The 18,077-nt window shown below is 44.8% G+C and overlaps 1 protein-coding gene across 1 annotated transcript in view; it reads right to left on the bottom strand.

Annotated features, from left to right (window-relative positions):
• tg (thyroglobulin) overlaps positions 1-18,077 on the bottom strand; it is a 443,647-nt gene that overhangs the window by 329,057 nt on the left and 96,513 nt on the right. Inside the window, exons 21-23 of the mRNA XM_078541245.1 lie at positions 11,734-11,883; positions 7,191-7,361; positions 5,600-5,722 (exon numbers count right to left, since the gene is read on the bottom strand). Coding sequence (XP_078397371.1) covers positions 5,600-5,722; positions 7,191-7,361; positions 11,734-11,883 — 444 coding nt within the window. The remainder of the gene's footprint in view (positions 1-5,599; positions 5,723-7,190; positions 7,362-11,733; positions 11,884-18,077) is intronic.

The following is an 18,077-nucleotide window of genomic DNA, read 5'->3' as shown; positions in this document are numbered from 1 at the left end:
TCCCTGCTGCCTGTAATGGTCTAACGTGAGCAGAGTTTGCTAATTGACAAAGAATCAAAGATGAAGAGAAACAGCAAGTCGTTATGGGCTGGGATGCAATGCCTGAAAGGGTGCTGGAAGCAAGATTCAATAGCAACTTTTAAAAGGGAATTCGATATATATTTGACCTGATAAAGGACTTTGAAATTGTGAAGGAGTTTGATAGGGTAGATGGAGAGAAGTTGTTTCTACTTGTGAAGAACCCAAAACTAAGAGTCATAAATATAAAATAGTCACTCAGAAATCCAATAAGAAATTCAGGAGCAAATTCTTTACCCAGAGAGTGATAGAGTGAAGGGCTTGTTATCACATGGAATAGTTGAGGCAAACAACGTAGGTGCATTTAAAGGGAAGTGTAGAGAAGCACACAAGAGGGAGAGGAATAGAAGGACATGCAGGTAGGGTTCAGGGAAGTGGTAAAGTGGGAAGAAGCTCGTGTGGAGCATGAATACTGACATAGAGCAGTTGGCCCAAATGGCCTGTTGCTGAGCTGTAAATTCTAGCAGCATACTTGAAAAGAAAAAAAATGCAGATCCATGGGGAAAGAAGAGGGGAATGGGATTAATTGAATAGTCCTTTTAAAGAACAGGCACAGACACCGTGGGCAGAATTGACTCCTGCTGTACTTTACAATTGTATGAGTTTTTGGCTTGAATGGGTCTCAGGAGATATAAGTCCATTCAGGATGGGGCTATTTTAGAAAATGGAATTGTCACATTGGTGGAGTAGGAGATGGTTTTCTGATGTTAGGGCTTAAAAAAAAGTTAGATTTCCATTCATATTATTTCTTAGTAGAAAGGATGTACATATCAGGAACTACAGATTGCAGTCCGCAGGACATCTGGCGGTATCTTGTTGAGGTATCGAGGGTCTCGCCTGCTAGCTGCAGAGCCAGCGAGAGATCCGTGCTGCCTAAGTTCAGGAAGGCCCACAAAACCACAAGCCAATCAGGCAGTGGCGAGGCCAGTCGTGGGCCTTCCCCTGGAATCAAGACCCTGGGACCATAAGTCTTGCCTGCCGAGGGCTGCGGGCCAATCAGCTCTTGTCCCTAACAGGGCAGGACGTGGCTGAGACCAGCCAGACCCCAGGGTTGCAGAGCAACCCAGGCCACAGGTAAGTAATGTGTGGGGATGGGGAGTATTCGTGGGGTGGGGGTCACTGAGAGAGAGATGTAGTTGGGGGTGGGGGGAGGGGGGGGGGTGGGGGGGTGGAGTCGGCAGTGGTGTGGCTCTCAGCAGGCCCACCCTTCTTCTCGATGTCCAGTCCCTCAATCAGGCACTGAGTGCCTTTGGTTGAGAGGCCACCCCCTCCACTGGAGGTGACAAGCTGGCCGCAGTTTTACCTGTTGTGTATGCCGCATGTCAACAGACCCCATTAATACCAGCGGCAGCAGGATGAGGCCCTTAGGCGATCACTAATTGAACACTTAAGGGCCTCATAAGGTGGCAGAGCAGGAAGGTCGACCATGGGCCTACCCACCCAGAACTTCATTCTGGTGGAGGTGGAAAGACAGCAGGGTTCGGGTACACCACCGCCCCTACCCAAGTACATGACCTTCCCACCTCCAAGCTCACCACCAGCGATAGCACAGGATTCTGCCCAAGACCTCAGAAGGGAAGAGAAGCAATATAAAAGTTCATTTACCCCACCTATCTGGGTTTCCCATCAGTCTTCCATTGCGACCAGCGGAACCCCAACTGCATTCATGGTCACTTTTTTTTGTCCGGACAATTGCAACTTAATGCAAAGAAGCTGGAGGTGAAGACTAGTACTTTTGGGAAGGGGGATAGTGGTTATTAAAACTTAACAGAAAAATGGGGAAGGTGACTTTCTTACTAAACACATACGATGTGTTATCTACACCTTCAGTGTGACTGTGTGATATATGTAAACCATTTAATTGCAGAGGTATACTTCAATGGTTTCCAGTTAACCGACTGTTTTCTAGGCTATGAAGCTTTGACTTCTCTTAACTTTCCTCCTCTATGTTGCATGTTCAAATAAAAAACGTTCTGAATCTGAGCATCACTGACAAAGTCATCATTCAATGACAATCTCTATTGACACTGAGATAGGGCCTTTTCCTTGAACCACTGAATTTTAAAAAATTCTTTCATGGTACATGGACATTGCTGGCTAAGCCAGCATTTTTATTGCCCATCCCTAACTGCCCTTGAGAAGGTGGTGGTGAGCTGCCTTCTTCAACCACTGTAGACCATGTGGTGTAGATACACCCACAGTGCTGTTAGGAAGGGAGTTCCAGGATTTTGACCCAGCAACAGTGAAGGAATGACAATATATTTCCAAGTCAGGATGGTGTGTGGCTTGGAGGGGAACATGCAGATGGTGGTGTTCCCATGTATCTGCTACCTTTGCCCTTCTAGATGTAGAGGTTGCAGGTTTAGAAGGTGCTGTCGAAGGAGGCTTGGTGAGTTCCTGCAGTGCATTTTGTAGATGGTACACACAGCTGCTACTGTGCATCAGTGGTAGAGGGAGAGGGAGTGGATGTTGGAGGTAGTGGATGGGGTGCCAATCAAGCGGGCTTCTTTGTCCTGGATGGTGTCGAGCTCCTTGAGTGTTGATGGAGCTGCACTCACCCAGGCAAGTGGGGAGTATTCCATCACACTCCTGACTTGTGCCTTGTAGATGGTGGACAGGCTATGGGGAGTCAAGAGGTGAGTTACTCTCTGCAGGTTCTCAATCTCTGACCTGCTCTTGTAGTCAATGTTTATATGGCTAGTCCAGTTTAGTTTCAGGTCAATGGTAACCTCCAGAATGTTGATAGAAGGGGATTCAGCGATGGTAAGCCACTGAATGTCAAGGCTAATTGGTTAGATTCTCTCTTGTTGAAGCTAGTCATTGCCTGGCACTTGTGTGGGTGAATGTTACTTGCCACGTTCAGCCCAAGACTCAATGTTGTTCAGATTTTGCTGCATATGGACTTCAGTATCTGAGGAGTTGCGAATGGTGCTGAACATTGTGCAATCATCAGCGAACATCCCCACTTCTACCTTATGGTTGAGGGAAGGTAGTTGATGAAGCAGCTGAAGATGGTTAGGCTGAGGACAATTCTTTGTATTTATTCAATGCAATTGAGTGGACCACTTCAGAGGGCAGTTATAAGTCAGCTATGTTGGTGTCGAACTAGAGTCGCACATTGGGCAGAGTATTCTGCTCTCATTGGTGATGAGCTTGGTGGTGGGCAGGGCATGTAATTAGATGGGATGGTGGCATACCTAAACCCTGTCACCTTCCTGCCTCCACCAGAATTAAGTTCTGGACAGAAAGGCCTATGGTCGACTTAGCTGCCCTGCTGACAATTGAGACACTTAAGTGGTCAGTTAATAGCCACTTAAGGGCCTCATCCCACTGCCGCTGCTTCTAACCAAGTGACAGGTGGGCCTATCGGCAAGCGGCATGCGTGGTGGCTAAAACCGCGTGGCCAGCTTGTCACCTGCAGTGATTTGGGGTGGGTGGGGGGGGGGGGGGTGGTGGTGGGGTTGGGGGTGGAGTGGGTGGGGAGTGGGTGTCCCTCAATCAAAGCCACTCATTGCCTGTTCGAGGGACTGGGACAAGGGGGAGTCACCTGCTGAGAGCCACCTCGCCCCACCCTTGCTGCTGACCCCCCTGCACCCCTCTCCCTGTGACTCCCACCCCACAAACCCTCCCCACAATATTGAACTGTAGCTTGGATCACCTGAAGCTCCGGTACTTGTCCTTGCGGTAGCAGTCACAGCCTCCCCAGTGGCGTTGCTGAGCATAAGTGCTGCCCGTCACTGATTGGCCAGTAGCTCTTGATAGGCAAGACTTCCGCCCCGTCTTGATTCCAGGTGAATGCTCACCACTGGCCTCACCACTGCCTGATTGGCTTGTGGTTCGGTGGACCTTCCCGAAAAGAGGCAGTGCGGGTATCTCACCAGTTCTCCAGCGGCAGAGCAGACCCCCAACACCTCAACAAGATTCCTCCCGTAGACCAACTTCTCAAACTGCCATTTTGTTTTGGGAGGATTTGAACTCAAGTTCTGTGGAATATTAGTTCCAGCCTCTGAATTACTGATCCAGCCCTTAACATCATTGAGAAGGTATAAGCACCTATAACTTTTGTCGTTATTCACAGAATCACAGAATTGTAACAGTGCAGAAGGAGGCCATTCGGCCCATCGTGTCTGCACCGGATTTCTGAGCATTTTAACTTAGTGCCTTTCTCCTGCCTTTTCCCGTAACCCTGAACATTGTTTCTATTTAAATAATCATCCAATGCCCTCTTGAATACCTCAATCAAACCTGCCTCCACCACACTTCCAGTTATTGATTTTAACAGAATTAAAAATAGGAAACTAAAGAATTAATGAATCTTTGTTAAAATGATCCTTATCATTACAACCACAATATATTGGCAGGGCCACATTTATTGCACATTCTAGTTGCCCTGAAAAGATGGTGGTGGGTCTCCTCTAACCCTTGCCGTGCTTGTGGTTGTGCACCCTCTAATAGTGGGCAGAATTTTGCCATCGGTGAGCAGGGGGGCGGACCACATTCGCCGACACGTAAAATGCCGTGGGATGATGTTGGGCAGAACCCCCGACGTCATCCCACCCCATTTAAATTTTCAGGAAGGCGGGGACACAGCCAAATCAGCTGCGCGCCCACCGACCTGTCAATGGCCAATTGACAGGATCATTTAAACAATTAAAGGACCTGCCTGTCCAACCTTAAGGTTGGTGGGCAGGCCAGAAGCCCCAGCGGGCAATAGAAAAAACATGAAACCTCATCCACTGACGAGATGAGGTTTCTTGTAGGGATTTTAAAATTTTAATAAACTTATAATGTAAATTATGAACATGTCCCATCTCATGAGGGGGACATGTAAGGGAATTTTTTCTTTTCTAATTTTCATATTTTTAGAAGTATAAGCGATCTCCCTGATGCTGCACTTAGCCTCAGGGAGATGTGCGCACTTTTGTACGCATGCGTGAAAGAGCGCACTCTTGCTTTTGGGGAATCCCCTCCCCGCCCGCACAGGAAGCGCATAACGCTTCCCACTGGACATCACCCTGGGTGGGCCTTAATTGGCCCGCCTACTTAAAATGGCGGCGGGGCCCGCTTCTCCGGCGGGGATCAGCTCCCCGCCCGCCGGAGATTGGATTGGGCCCGCCCACCCGGCAGGCAGAAAATTCTGCCCAGTGATATTGTTAGCAGAACATTTTTATCATGTCACCCATCAAATATTCCTAATCCTCACAAAGAATCAGCATGCTGGTGAAGATGATGACTCACCAGGCGTGTATTGTCTGAGCCAAGTCCAAGTCACTCAGCTGTATGTGGGGCAGCTGGAAGATTGGGAAAGCAATCGTAATAGTGTATTGTTAAGTTAAGGGAACAGGCAGGCATTTCTGTGGCCGCAGACGCGAATATCAGGATTATATGGTGCCTCCCTGGTGCCAGGGATATCACTGAGCGGCTGGCTGCCTTCTGTTCTCTGACCGTTTTATGATTCCAATCCCAACATTCTTGTTAAATGAAATAATGAACCAATCAGAGTAACGTGACCTTAACTAACCTGTGAGACAATCCAGAAGCTGCCTCTGACGATTAGCGTGTGCTCTGGATACTTTGATGATTTCTGTGTCTTCAGAATTCAGAATCAGCTGGGATCGATTGATGCTGTCAAACTGTCGGAATACTTCAGGTAGGAAAATAAAGGACTGTGTTTTAAGAACTATAAGAACATGTAGAATGAGCAAAAGTCATTCACCCCAGTAATTGGCTCTTGCCATGCTCTGCCTGGCGATCTAGGTTGTGTATATTGAAAGGAATCAGCAGGGAGGACACAAAATGTGCCAATTAATGGAGAGTTTCCTTAAATTGACTTTACACAATAGTTCAGAAAGAGAAATGAAGATGAGTAGAATACAATTAACAAGGGAAACATTATAAGGTACATTTTAAGAGCTCACACAATGTAGTTCTTTTCCCTCTCCTGCGCCTGTGATCAGTCTCTCTGTATTTTAGCACAATCAAATGATCCCTCATTCTTCCTACCACAATCTATTTCTATCATGCCACCTATCAAATAATGTCAATCATCAAATGTTACTACACAACATTCCAGAATAATGATCGATCTCAACTCTTCACTAATCAACTCCTGCATTGCTGTCCTTCACAAACAATATCCGGCCCACCCTGAACCAATCTATCACTCGAGTTATTTAATCATTTATACACCTCTAATTCCATTCCCAAGTACTCAACTTCATTTCTCTCCCTGTTAATGTGTTTCACAGGCTGAGAATACCCGATGACCTAGGACCTCACATTGTGCACATAAAGCAAAATCTACTGATTCCACTTGTGTTGGGGAAGTGCATCTTTATATACATCAGGATTTAATTCTTAATGTATCATGAAGTGCACACTTCCAGATGCACTATTACTCTGGAGGCTGCCAAATAATTAATCAATAGCAGCTCTTTCATATTTTGTTATAAAAAAAAGAGTAGACATGGACCTGGTTGAATCTACAATGTGACCGCGTAAATTATTTCTTAGCTAATCAGTCTATCTAGGGATAGGTCCAGGACCTGTTTTGTTTACAGCTCTTTAAAAAATGTTGCTTCAATCTCCAAAATGGATAGTAGGAGCTGGGAGGCAGAACATTGGCAGTGAAGTTTAACCTTAATGAAAAATGTCTCAGCTATCTATTAACTGATTATTCATTTGGCTTATACAGTCTGGGGTTTCACAGGTTCCAATGTAGAGTCTCAAAGGGAAATTGTAGTAATTGTAATTTAAACCATTTCTTACTGTTATGGGGATCATGTGACTGTATAGATGAATCAGACCTAAGCATGGGGAATCTTAGGGGTGGAGTTTTCTAGCCTTGGTCTTGGAACAAGCATGTAGCCTCATCTGGAATCTTTAAATAAAGTTTACTGTTTCTGACAATAAACCAACCCTGCATTCCAAGTTGATTAAGAAATCAATATCACAAAAATAGTCAAAAAGCTTGGACTAACAAGTTTCAGGATAATGGCAGACAATGGGGCAGGTGTTAATATTCATTCAAACTCCAGTAAACACACCCGTTAATAATGTTTCACTGCAACAACCCAAAAAGGATTCAAATAACCTGAACCACATCTACTCACCAATACAATCTGACTCAGTGAGAGTTCCTTTGGTTTCACTCCAAGATAATCGCTCTCCATTCCCGGTGACACAGAAAGATATCTGAGTGTTGGCATCTTGCTGAGCTGCTCTATACTGTCCTTGTGGGTCACATTTTGAATCCCAGGGACTGGTTTCACACTCTGTTAAACCTGTTAGGGTCACATGGGTAAATGTATGTAACATCTGGGAATTGGTTAACCAAGCGAAATAGGTTTCTTACCTGGGAATGTTCATTTTCCCCTATCTGTGGAAAAGCAGCAAGGGGGCTCCATTCCCCACTCTGTTGCTGCCAAATTCTGGTTTTGATGGTGGATGGAGGCTCGCATTGGTCACGGGCAGGAGACACATTGGAAAAAACAAATTGAGGTATTATGACTGATGGTAGTTTAACCTGCACCTGAGCAAGGCATGCACCTTGGCTGTCCTGCTAGGTGAAGTTGTCAGGAACCCAGCGAAGCAAAGTAAAAACTTTATTTAGTGGTGCCTGGAGCAGCAGGAGTCACAAGGAAAATCTGTGGACCCTGCTCCCTGGGAGTTACATGGGAACATAGAAACGAGAGTAAGCCATTTGGCCCCTCGAGCCTGCTCTGCCATTCAATTAGATCTTGGCTGATCATCTACCTCACCACCATTTCACCACACTATCCCCATATCTCTTGATATCTTTAATATCTAGAAATCTATCGCTCTCTGTCTTGAATATACTCAATGACTGAGCCTCCACAGTCCTCAGGGGTAAAGAATTCCAAATATTTACCACCCTCTGAGTGAAGAAATTTGTCCTCATCTCAGTCCTAAATGGCCTCCTTCTTATTCTGAGACTCTGTCCCTGGTTCTGGATCCCCCAGCCAGGGTAAACATCCTTCCTGATCAACCCTGTTGAGCCCTGTAAGAATTTTGTATGCTTTAATGGAATCACCTCTCATTCTTCTAAACGCTAGAGAATACAGACCCAGTCTCCTCAATTTCTTCTCATAGGACAATCCCGCCATCCCAGGAATTAGTCTGGTAAACATTCATTGCACTCCCTTGTTGGCAGGTATACAACCCGCTCCCCCTCCCTTTTAACTGCAAGGCTCTCATTATGAGCTCCTCCCAGCCTTGCTTCTTGCGCTTCCATCAGTTGCCATTTTCCAGCAGGAATGGCCATACAGTTGATGGGGGTGGCGGGGGGTGGGGGGCATTCTAATAAGGCCATTCTTTTAATATCTGCCAGGCTTCTGGCTCACACTCCCCAAACAGGGTTGATGTTACTTCCTGTGGGAGTTAATATCGATCCTTCAGGCAAAATAGGAGACTTTGAGGTGAAATCATTGAAGTTTTAGATATTGTCAATCAGGCAGGGCAGTTTTTTGTGACAAAGGGTTTAAATGCCAGGAGATTAAGAATTAATAGGTTAGTGATAAGAATAGAATTGAGTTTATAGGGTAATAGATTGCAGAATAAGGCATCATTGAGAACAACTTAAGTTTGCACTACGAATGGATCCAAGGGACGATTAGATGTGGTCTGAAGAGATAAGGGATTGAGGGACATAGGGAGAAGGTGAGGAAGTGAGGACACAGGAGCAGGAGTAGGCCATTTAGCCTCAAGCTTGTTCCACCATTTAATGAGATCATGGCTGATCTGCAACTTAACTCCATATACCAGCCTTTACCCCATATCCCTTAATACCTTTGGCTAACAAAAATTTCAGTCTCAGTTTTAAAAGTATCCACTGATCTAGCAACAATTGCTATTTGCGGAAGGGAGTTCCAAACTTCTATTACTCTTTGCATAAAGAAGTGTTCCCTAATTTCACTCCTGAAAGGTTTGCCTCTAATAGACCATGTCCCCTCGTCCTAGACTTCTTAACCAATAGAAATAGTTTCTCCCAACCTGCTCGGTCTGTTCCCCTTAAATTTTGAAAACTTCAAATTATCCCTTAACCTTCCAAATCCCAGTGGATACAACATCAGTTTGTTTAACCTCTCCTTGTAGCCTAACCCTTGACATTCAGGTATCATTCTACTTAGTGAGGTTGGCTATCAAAAATGAATGAGCTTAGATGGTCTTTACTGGTTGCTACACATGTTTAATCTAGACATTATTGTTGGTGATAGACCACATTTGTATCACAAATCCTCTGTCTGCAATTTTAGGGATACTTAAATTGAACAAACAGTCCAGGACCTGCATTAAAAAAAAGTAAAATACTGCAGATACTGGAAATCTGAAAAAAAACCCAGAAAATGCTGGAAAAGCTCAGCAGGTCTGCCAGCATCTGTGGAGAGAGAAACGCTCCCTTTGTCCTTTTGTTCATGACATCTTTGTCAATCGCTCCTTTGCCCCCACCTATCGCTGGCCTTCTATCCAGCTCCACCTGTTCCACCCACCTTAAGCAGTATAAATTTCATCACATTTCTACTTCTCTTCAGCTCTGAAGAAAGGTCATATGGACTTGAAATGTCAACTCTGTTTCTCTCTCCACAGATGCTGTCAGCCCTGCTGAGTTTTTCCAGCATTTTCTGTTTTTGTTTCAGGACCTGCATTAAATGCCATTATGCTCATCAACAAAATGTCAACAGTAATGTCTAGGTTCATAAGTTCTGTTATATTTGTATTTATTATGATCCTGGACCAGATCCCCAAATGTTTGGTACGATCTGGTTAGGGACCAGTAACTTTTTATTTAAAGTAGACAAAGTTTGAGATCCAAAACATCTGCTAAGAGAATAAAGCCACAAGATTCCATGGTTTCTGAACAAACAAGATAAACTTAACTGTACAAAGTCAGAAGAATTTGTTCTGGAATGCCACTAGAACCATGGCCAGAATTTTTCCCTTATCGGGCAGGCTCAGCAGGAGCGGGTAGGGGGGGGGGGAGTCAGAAAGCCGACTGCCGCCCGCAATCAGCTCCACTCCGTGATTTCTTGCGGGTGGGCCAATTAAGGGCTACCTGTGGGGGCGGGGGGAGGAGGGAGAGCGGGCCTGGAACATAGTTCGCGCATGCACATGAAAGAGAGCTTCAATCTCCCTGATGCACGGAGGTGCCTCAGGGGGGTTGAAGAGCTTTGTAAAAAAAATTATTAAAGACAGTAAGCAATTTTTAAAAACATGTCCCCTCATGTGACTCTGCCACATGAGCTGGGACATGTTTTTAATTCAAAAACAAAAGTTTTCAGTTAATGTTTATTTGCTTTAGGAAACCTCATCCCGCTCGTGGATGAGGTTGCCTAAAAAATGTAAAGGCTGCTTGGCCTTTTCGCCTGCCCGCCAATGTAAGGTTGGACGGGCAGCGTTAATTTGATTTAATTTAGCTCGTTAATGGCCTTAATAGGCCTTTCAATCATCAGCGGGCATGCAGCCGACTCTGGCGCACACCCGCCGTGCAAAATATTGCGTGAGTGCACGATGATGTCAGGAGGCATGTCATATTATGTCATTGTGCATCATATTATGCTCGGGCATGTCAGGCACATGCCCGCACACCAACCGTAAAACTCTGCCCCATGTCCAGTCAGAATGCTAACGGTTTTTTGAAAGGGAAATGCAAAATGAACCCTTGCCTTCTGGAGAAAAGGATGGTACAAAAGAAGAATATTCAGGGAAAAGAAAAGATCTTGAAAAATAAATCAGAGTCTGCAACTGTTGGATGTTACATGCTGATCATGCCACATTTCCACAGCTAAGATAAAACAACCATACAGGGGATTCATTACTATTGTTCTTTGATGGCTGGGGAAAGCAGATTGTAATCTGTGTGGCCACAGACCAAAACACCAGATGACTGGGTCCTGCTCCCAATTTTTAAGCCATTAGCAACTTATACTAGCTTCATTCCTACAGATTGGTTCCAGGTTTGTCAACAACAGAACTTGAAAAATGTCAATTAAACAGCTCATCTAGCACATACATTACTCATTATATATGACTGCCCAACATTTAGCCCTCAACCAACACAGATTATCTGCACGTTGATCTCACTGCTGTTTGATGTGTATAAATTAGGTAAAGTACAGTGTTTGCTGGCATTACAACAGTGACTACACTTTGGATGTAAAGTACTATGGAACATGATAGAAGGTACTATGTGAAAGCTTGTTTTTTCATTATTTTCCTTCTTTATCAGGTTTTTTGAATGAAATATTTTGACTATCATAAAAATACTCTAGGAGGCCAGGAATGTAAGGGAGATGGATAAAGATATCAGAGGCCAGGTCAGGGAGAGAGATTGGCGTTGTGTTGAATGGGTTAGGGTAGGAAAGATTGGAGGCCATTTGTGATGGGGGAAGAGATTGAAGGCTGGGGCGAGGGATGTGATCTGAAGTAAGTGTGGCTGGGAGAGAGGTCAGCAGCTAATGGGGAGAGAGAACAGAGGCTCCTGCAGAGGTGGGGCGGGATTGGTGATAGGGTGGGGAGTGCAGGGTGGAGAGATCAGATGATGGAGCAGGAGAGAGATCAAAGGGAAAGACTTGGTGGTAAGGCAGCGAAGTAGAAAAGATAAAATATATTCAAAATGGAGTGAAATAAAATACTTACACAGGTGGGCTGAAAAAGCTCCAGGAGATAGTGTCTTTTTTCCTGCTGGGCATTTGCTACACTTGAAGCTTCCTGCGGCCTCCTGATAAAATCCATGTGGGCACAGAATACAGCTGCCACCCTGAGAAAAGCTGCCAGCTGGGCACACAACTATGAAGGGAAAAGACCACAATTATTCATCTGTTTTCAGAATAAAAACGAAAATGGAAATGTTAAATTATTCACTGAAGGTTATTTTGTACTCAACAAGGTCATGGATGCCAGTTTTCAAATATTTTGCTCAACGGTCACATATGCATCAAACCCCCCTCTACACTCTCTCACTGAGTGCTATATACAGAATAAACCCCCCTCTACACTCTCTCACTGAGTGCTATATACAGAATAAACCTCCCTCTGCACTCTCTCACTGAGTGCTATATACAGAATAAACCTCCCTCTGCACTCTCTCACTGAGTGCTATATACAGAATAAACCTCCCTCTACACTCTCTCACTGAGTGCTATATACAGAATAAACCTCCCTCTGCACTCTCTCACTGAGTACTATATACAGAATAAACCCCCCTCTACACTCCCTCACTGAGTGCTATATACAGAATAAACCCCCCTCTACACTCTCTCACTGAGTGCTATATACAGAATAAACCTCCCTCTACACTCTCTCACTGAGTGCTATATACAGAATAAACCTCCCTCTGCACTCTCTCACTGAGTGCTATATACAGAATAAACCTCTCTCTACACTCTCTCACTGAGTGCTATTTACAGAATAAACCCCCCTCTGCACTCTCTCACTGAGTGCTATATACAGAATAAACCCCCCTCTACACTCTCTCACTGAGTGCTATATACAGAATAAACCCCCCTCTACACTCTCTCACTGAGTGCTATATACAGAATAAACCTCCCTCTACACTCTCTCACTGAGTGCTATATACAGAATAAACCTCCCTCTACACTCTCTCATTGAGTGCTGACAGGTCAGGTATAATGTGGATTATATACAGAATAAACCTCCCTCTACACTCTCTCACTGAGTGCTATATACAGAATAAACCTCCCTCTACACTCTCTCACTGAGTGCTATATACAGAATAAACCTCCCTCTACACTCTCTCACTGAGTGCTATATACAGAATAAACCTCCCTCTGCACTCTCTCACTGAGTGCTATATACAGAATAAACCCCCCTCTGCACTCTCTCACTGAGTTCTGACAGGTCAGGTATAATGTGGATTATATACAGAATAAACCTCCCTCTACACTCTCTCACTGAGTGCTGACAGGTCAGGCATGATGTGGATTATATACAGAATAAACCTCCCTCTACACTCTCTCACTGAGTGCTGACAGGTCAGGTATGATGTGGATTACATACAGAATAAACCTCCCTCTACATTATCTCACTGAGCACACAAACTGGGTTTAATGTTAATTATATACTTTTATTTGTTCCTGGGATGATGGCATCACTGGCAAGGCCAGCATTTATACATAAAGGCACATGAACATATGAATTAGGAGCAGGAGTAGGCCACTCAGGCCTTCAAGCCTGCTCCGCTATTCAATAAGGTCATGGCTGATCTAAGTGTAATCCCAACTCCACATTCCTGCCTACCCCTGACAACCTTTCACCCCCTTGTTTATCAAGAATCTATCTACCTCTGCCTTAAACATATTCAAATATTCTGCTTTCATTGCCCTTTGAGGAAGAGAGTTTCAAAGGCTCACAATACTCAGGGAAAAAATTTGGCCTTATCCCTGTCCTAAATGGGTGATCCCTTATTTTTAAACAGTAACCCCTAGGCCAGAACCTTCGGGCCAGTGAGCGGGGGCGGGCCCCGCTCACCATGTAAAATGATGCGCGGTGACGTCGGGCATGCGTCCTGACGTCACCACGTGTTATTCAGATCTTCAGTTTGGCGGGTGTGCACCGTAGTCGGCTGCATGCTCGCCGAACTGTCAAAGGCCTATTTAGGCCATTTAAATTCCAATCGAAATAATTAGCTGAGCTGCCCGTCCAACCTTAAGGTTGGCGGTCGGTGAAGAGCCCAGGCGGCTTTCACATTTCTCATGAAACCTCATCCACGGGCGTGATGAGGTTTCATGAAGGCTTTAATACATTAATAAAAATTTTTAATAAAATTCATAGACATGTCCCAGCTCATGTGACACTGTCACATGAGGGGGCATGTCTTTAAATTTTTTTTTAACCTTTATTAAAATTTTTAAAAATCAAAGTAATCTCCCTGAGGCCGCTCTGTGACCTCAGGGAGATTTCTGCGCTCTGAAAGAGGGCAGGCCCCAACTCGGCCTACCGAGACTCGGCTTCCGGGTGCGCGTCACGCTGGGCGGGCTTTAATTGGCCCACCCATGGAAAATGGCAGCGTGCAGCCGATTGTGGGTGGTAATCGGCTGCATGCCCACCCGCACCCGCTCCCGCTCAACCCCCTCCGACGGGGGGAGAATTCTCCAGCGAGTATAGATTCTCCTACTAGAGGAAGCATCCTCTCCACATCAACCCTGTCAAGACGCCTCAGGATTTCATATGTTTCAATCAAGTCGCCTCTTACTCTTCTTAATTCCAGCGGTGACAAGCCTAGACTGTCCAACCTTTCCTCATAAGACAACCTGCCCAATCCAGGTATTAGCCTAGTAAACCTCTGAACTGCTTACAATGCAGTTACATCCTTCCTCAAATAATAAGACCAATACTGTACACTGTACTCCAGATGTGGTCTCACCAAAGCCCGGAAGCATAACCTCCCTACTTTTGTATTCAGTTCACCTTGCAATAAATGATAACATTCTATTAGCTTTCCTAACTACTTGCTGCCCCTGCATATTAACCTTTTACAATTCGTGCACTAGGTCCATAGATCCTTCTGCACCTCAGAGCTCTGCAATCTCTCACCATTTAGATAATATGCTTCTTTTTTATTTTTCCTGCCAAAATGGGCAATTTCACATTTTCCCACATTATACTCCATTTTCCAGGTATTTTCCCACTCACTTAATCTATCCATATCCCTTTGTAGCCTCTTTGGGTGGAATTTTACGGCCTCTCCCACTGGTGGGATTTTCTGGTCCTGCTGAAGTCAATGAACTTTTGAATGGCTCGCCGCATTTTTTGACCACTCCCCCACTGTAACAGGACTGTAAAATTCCACCCTTGTGTCCTCTTCACATCTAACTACCCTACCAATCTGTGTCGTCTGCAAATTTAGCAACTATACCTTCAGTCACTTCATTCAAAAAGATGAGGCCCCAGCACTGATCCCTGTTGCGCAGCACTTGTTACATCTTGCCAACCAAAAAAAGACCCATTTATGCCCACCCTCTGATTCCTCTTAGCTAGCCAATGTAATATCAATGCCAATATGTTGCTCCCACGTCATGAGCTTTTATTTTTCGCAATAACCTTTTCTTAATTTTTAAAAACTTTTTTTCATTGACGGAATGTGGGCATCGCTGGCTAGGCCAGCATTTATTGCCCATCCCTAGTTGCCCTTGATAAGGTGGCGGTGAGCTGCCTACTCGAACTGCTGCAGTCCCTGTGGTGTAGGTACACCCATAGCGCTGTTCGGGAGGGAGTTCCAAGATTTTAAACCAGCGACTGTGAAAGAATGGTGATTGGTTTCCAAGTCAGGATGGTGAGTGGCTTGGAGGGGAACTTCCAGGTTGCGGTGCTCCCACGCATCTGCTGCCCTTATCCTTCTAGATGTTAGTGGCTGTGGGTTTGGAAGGTGCTGTCTAAGGAGCCTTAGTAAGTTCCTGCAGTGCATCTTGTAGATGGTACATACTGCTGCTACTGTGCGTCGGTGGTGGAGGGAGTGAATATTTATGGTACTGGTGCCAATCAATTGGGCTGCTTTGTCCTGGATGGTGTCAAGCTTCTTTAATGTTGTTGGAGCTGCATTCATCCAGGCAAGTGGAGAGTATTCCATCACACTCCTGACTTGTGCCTTGTAGATGATGGACAGGCTTTGGGGAGTCAGGAGGTGACTTAGTCATCGCAAGATTCCTGGCCTCTGAGCTGCTTTTGTAGCCACAGTATTTATATGGCTAGTCCAGTTCATATTCTGGTCAATGGTAACCCCCAGGATGTTGATAGTGGGGGATTCAGCGATGGTGATGTCATTGAATGTCAAGGTGTGATGGTTAGATTCTCTCTTGTTGGAGGTGGTCATTGCCTGGCACTTATGTGCCAGGAAGTCGGGTCCTCAGAGCATTACCCTGGGTCTCTGAAATACTAGTCCAGTGACAATACCACTGTGCCACTCCCTCCCCCCAATGTCAAGGGCTGTCACTCTCACCTCACCTCTAGAGTTCAGCTCTTTTGTCCATGTTTGAACCAAGGCTGCAATGAGGTCAGGAGCTGAGTGACCTTGGTGGAACCCAAACTGAGCATCAGTGAGCAGGTTACTGCTAAGCAAGTGCTGTTATTGCTAAGCCACTGCATCTCTATTGACATATCCCATAATCTAATTTGCCTGTTCACTTTAGCTGGCTTTCATGCGCTCATAATTGCCCTTATTTAAGTTTAAAATACGAGTCTTGGAACCACTCTTTTCTCCCTTAATCATATTATGATCGCTGCTACTAGAGGCACCTTCACTGTGAGGTCATCAATTAATACTATCTCATTGCACAATACCAGGCCTAGTATAGCCTGCTCTCTGGTTGGTGCAAGAACATTCTGTTCTATGAAACTATCCTGAAAACATTCTATGAGCTCCTCATCTAGGATATCTTTGCCCATCTGATTTTTGCAGTCCATATGCAAATTAAAATCCCCCATTATCTCTTCCTTTATACCCCATCCTACTGTATGCTTACTGATAGGGGGCCTGTACATCACTCCCACAAGTGACTTCTTGCCTTTATTATTTCTCATCTCTACCCAAACTGTTTCTACGTCCTAGTTTCCTGAACTTACATCATCCTTGTCTAATGTGCTAATACCATCATAATTAACAGAGCTACCCTCCACTTTTTCCTAGCTTTCTGTCCTTCCTAAATGTCAAATACCCTTAAACATTCAGGTCCCAATCTATGTCATCCTGCAGCCATGTCTCTGTAATGGCTATCAGATCGTATTTATTTATTTCTATTTGCACTCAGTTCATCTGTTTTGTTTCGAATGCTACATGTATTCAGATACAGAGCCTTTATTTTTGCCCTTTTATTATTTTTGCAACCTCTAGCCTTATCTTCTGATTTACTCTTAGATTTGTACTCCCTGTACTCTCTGTCCCTTCTGGTCATGGTCTATTTATCATTTCTACAGTAATACTTTTCTCTCTTGTCTTTTCTCTACTCTTTGATTTACCACATCTTCCCAAATTTGATCCCTTGCCCACACAATTTAGTTTAAAGCCCTCTCTACTTCCCTAGTTATGTGGCTTGCTAGAACACTGGCCCCAGCATGGTTCAGGCGTAGACAATCCCAGTGATACAGCCTCTACTTTCCGCAGTACTGATGCTAGTGTGCTAAGAACTGGAACCCACTTCTCCCACACCAATCTTAGAACCACATTTTCAAGAAAATAAGAACATAAAAACATAAGAACTAGGAGCAGGAGTAGGCAATTCAGCCCCTCGAGCCTGCCCCGCCATTCAATACGATCATGGCTGATCTCATTTCGTCCTCAACTACAATTTCCCGCCCTCTCCCCATAACCTTTCAATCCATTACTAATTAAAAATCTGTCTATCTCCTCTTTAAATTTATTCAGCGTCCCGGCACCCACTGCACTCTGAGGTAGTGAATTCCATAGATTCATGACCCTTTGAGAAAAGTAATTCCGCCTCATCTCTGATTTAAATCCCCTTAGCCTAAGACTCCAATAATTTAATATTATTGCAGGCATTCCAAAGGGAACTGGGAGGGGGAAAGAAATTATTGTTTTTCTTACACACATGCAATTCCAAGCTTCCAATGTTAGGAGCTCCCAGATCGGGGAGAACCAGATTCAGAATTAAATTTCTTCTATTCAACAATAAACCTCAGCCCAACTCAGAAGCGTGCACCCTATTGCATCATGGGAGACAGTTGTGAGGTGGTAATGTCACTGGACTCTCGTTCTAGAATGCCCCAGAAGGGGAAACATCCGCTCCACATCTACTTTGTCTATCCCCTTTAGCGTCTTATATATCTCAATTAGATCTCCTCTCATCCTTCTAAACTCTAGCGAGTATAGGCCTAAACTGCTCAATCTCTCCTCATAAGACAAGTCCCGCATTTCTGGAATCAATCTAGTGAACCTCCTCTGAACCGCCTCCAATGCAATTACATCCTTCCTGAAGTAAGGGGACCAAAACTGTGCACAGTACTCCAGG

The sequence above is a fragment of the Cetorhinus maximus genome, chromosome 4 (genome assembly GCF_964194155.1).
Source record: "Cetorhinus maximus chromosome 4, sCetMax3.hap1.1, whole genome shotgun sequence".
Classification (NCBI taxonomy): domain Eukaryota; kingdom Metazoa; phylum Chordata; class Chondrichthyes; order Lamniformes; family Cetorhinidae; genus Cetorhinus; species Cetorhinus maximus.
This window is presented reverse-complemented; position numbering and strand designations above follow the sequence as displayed.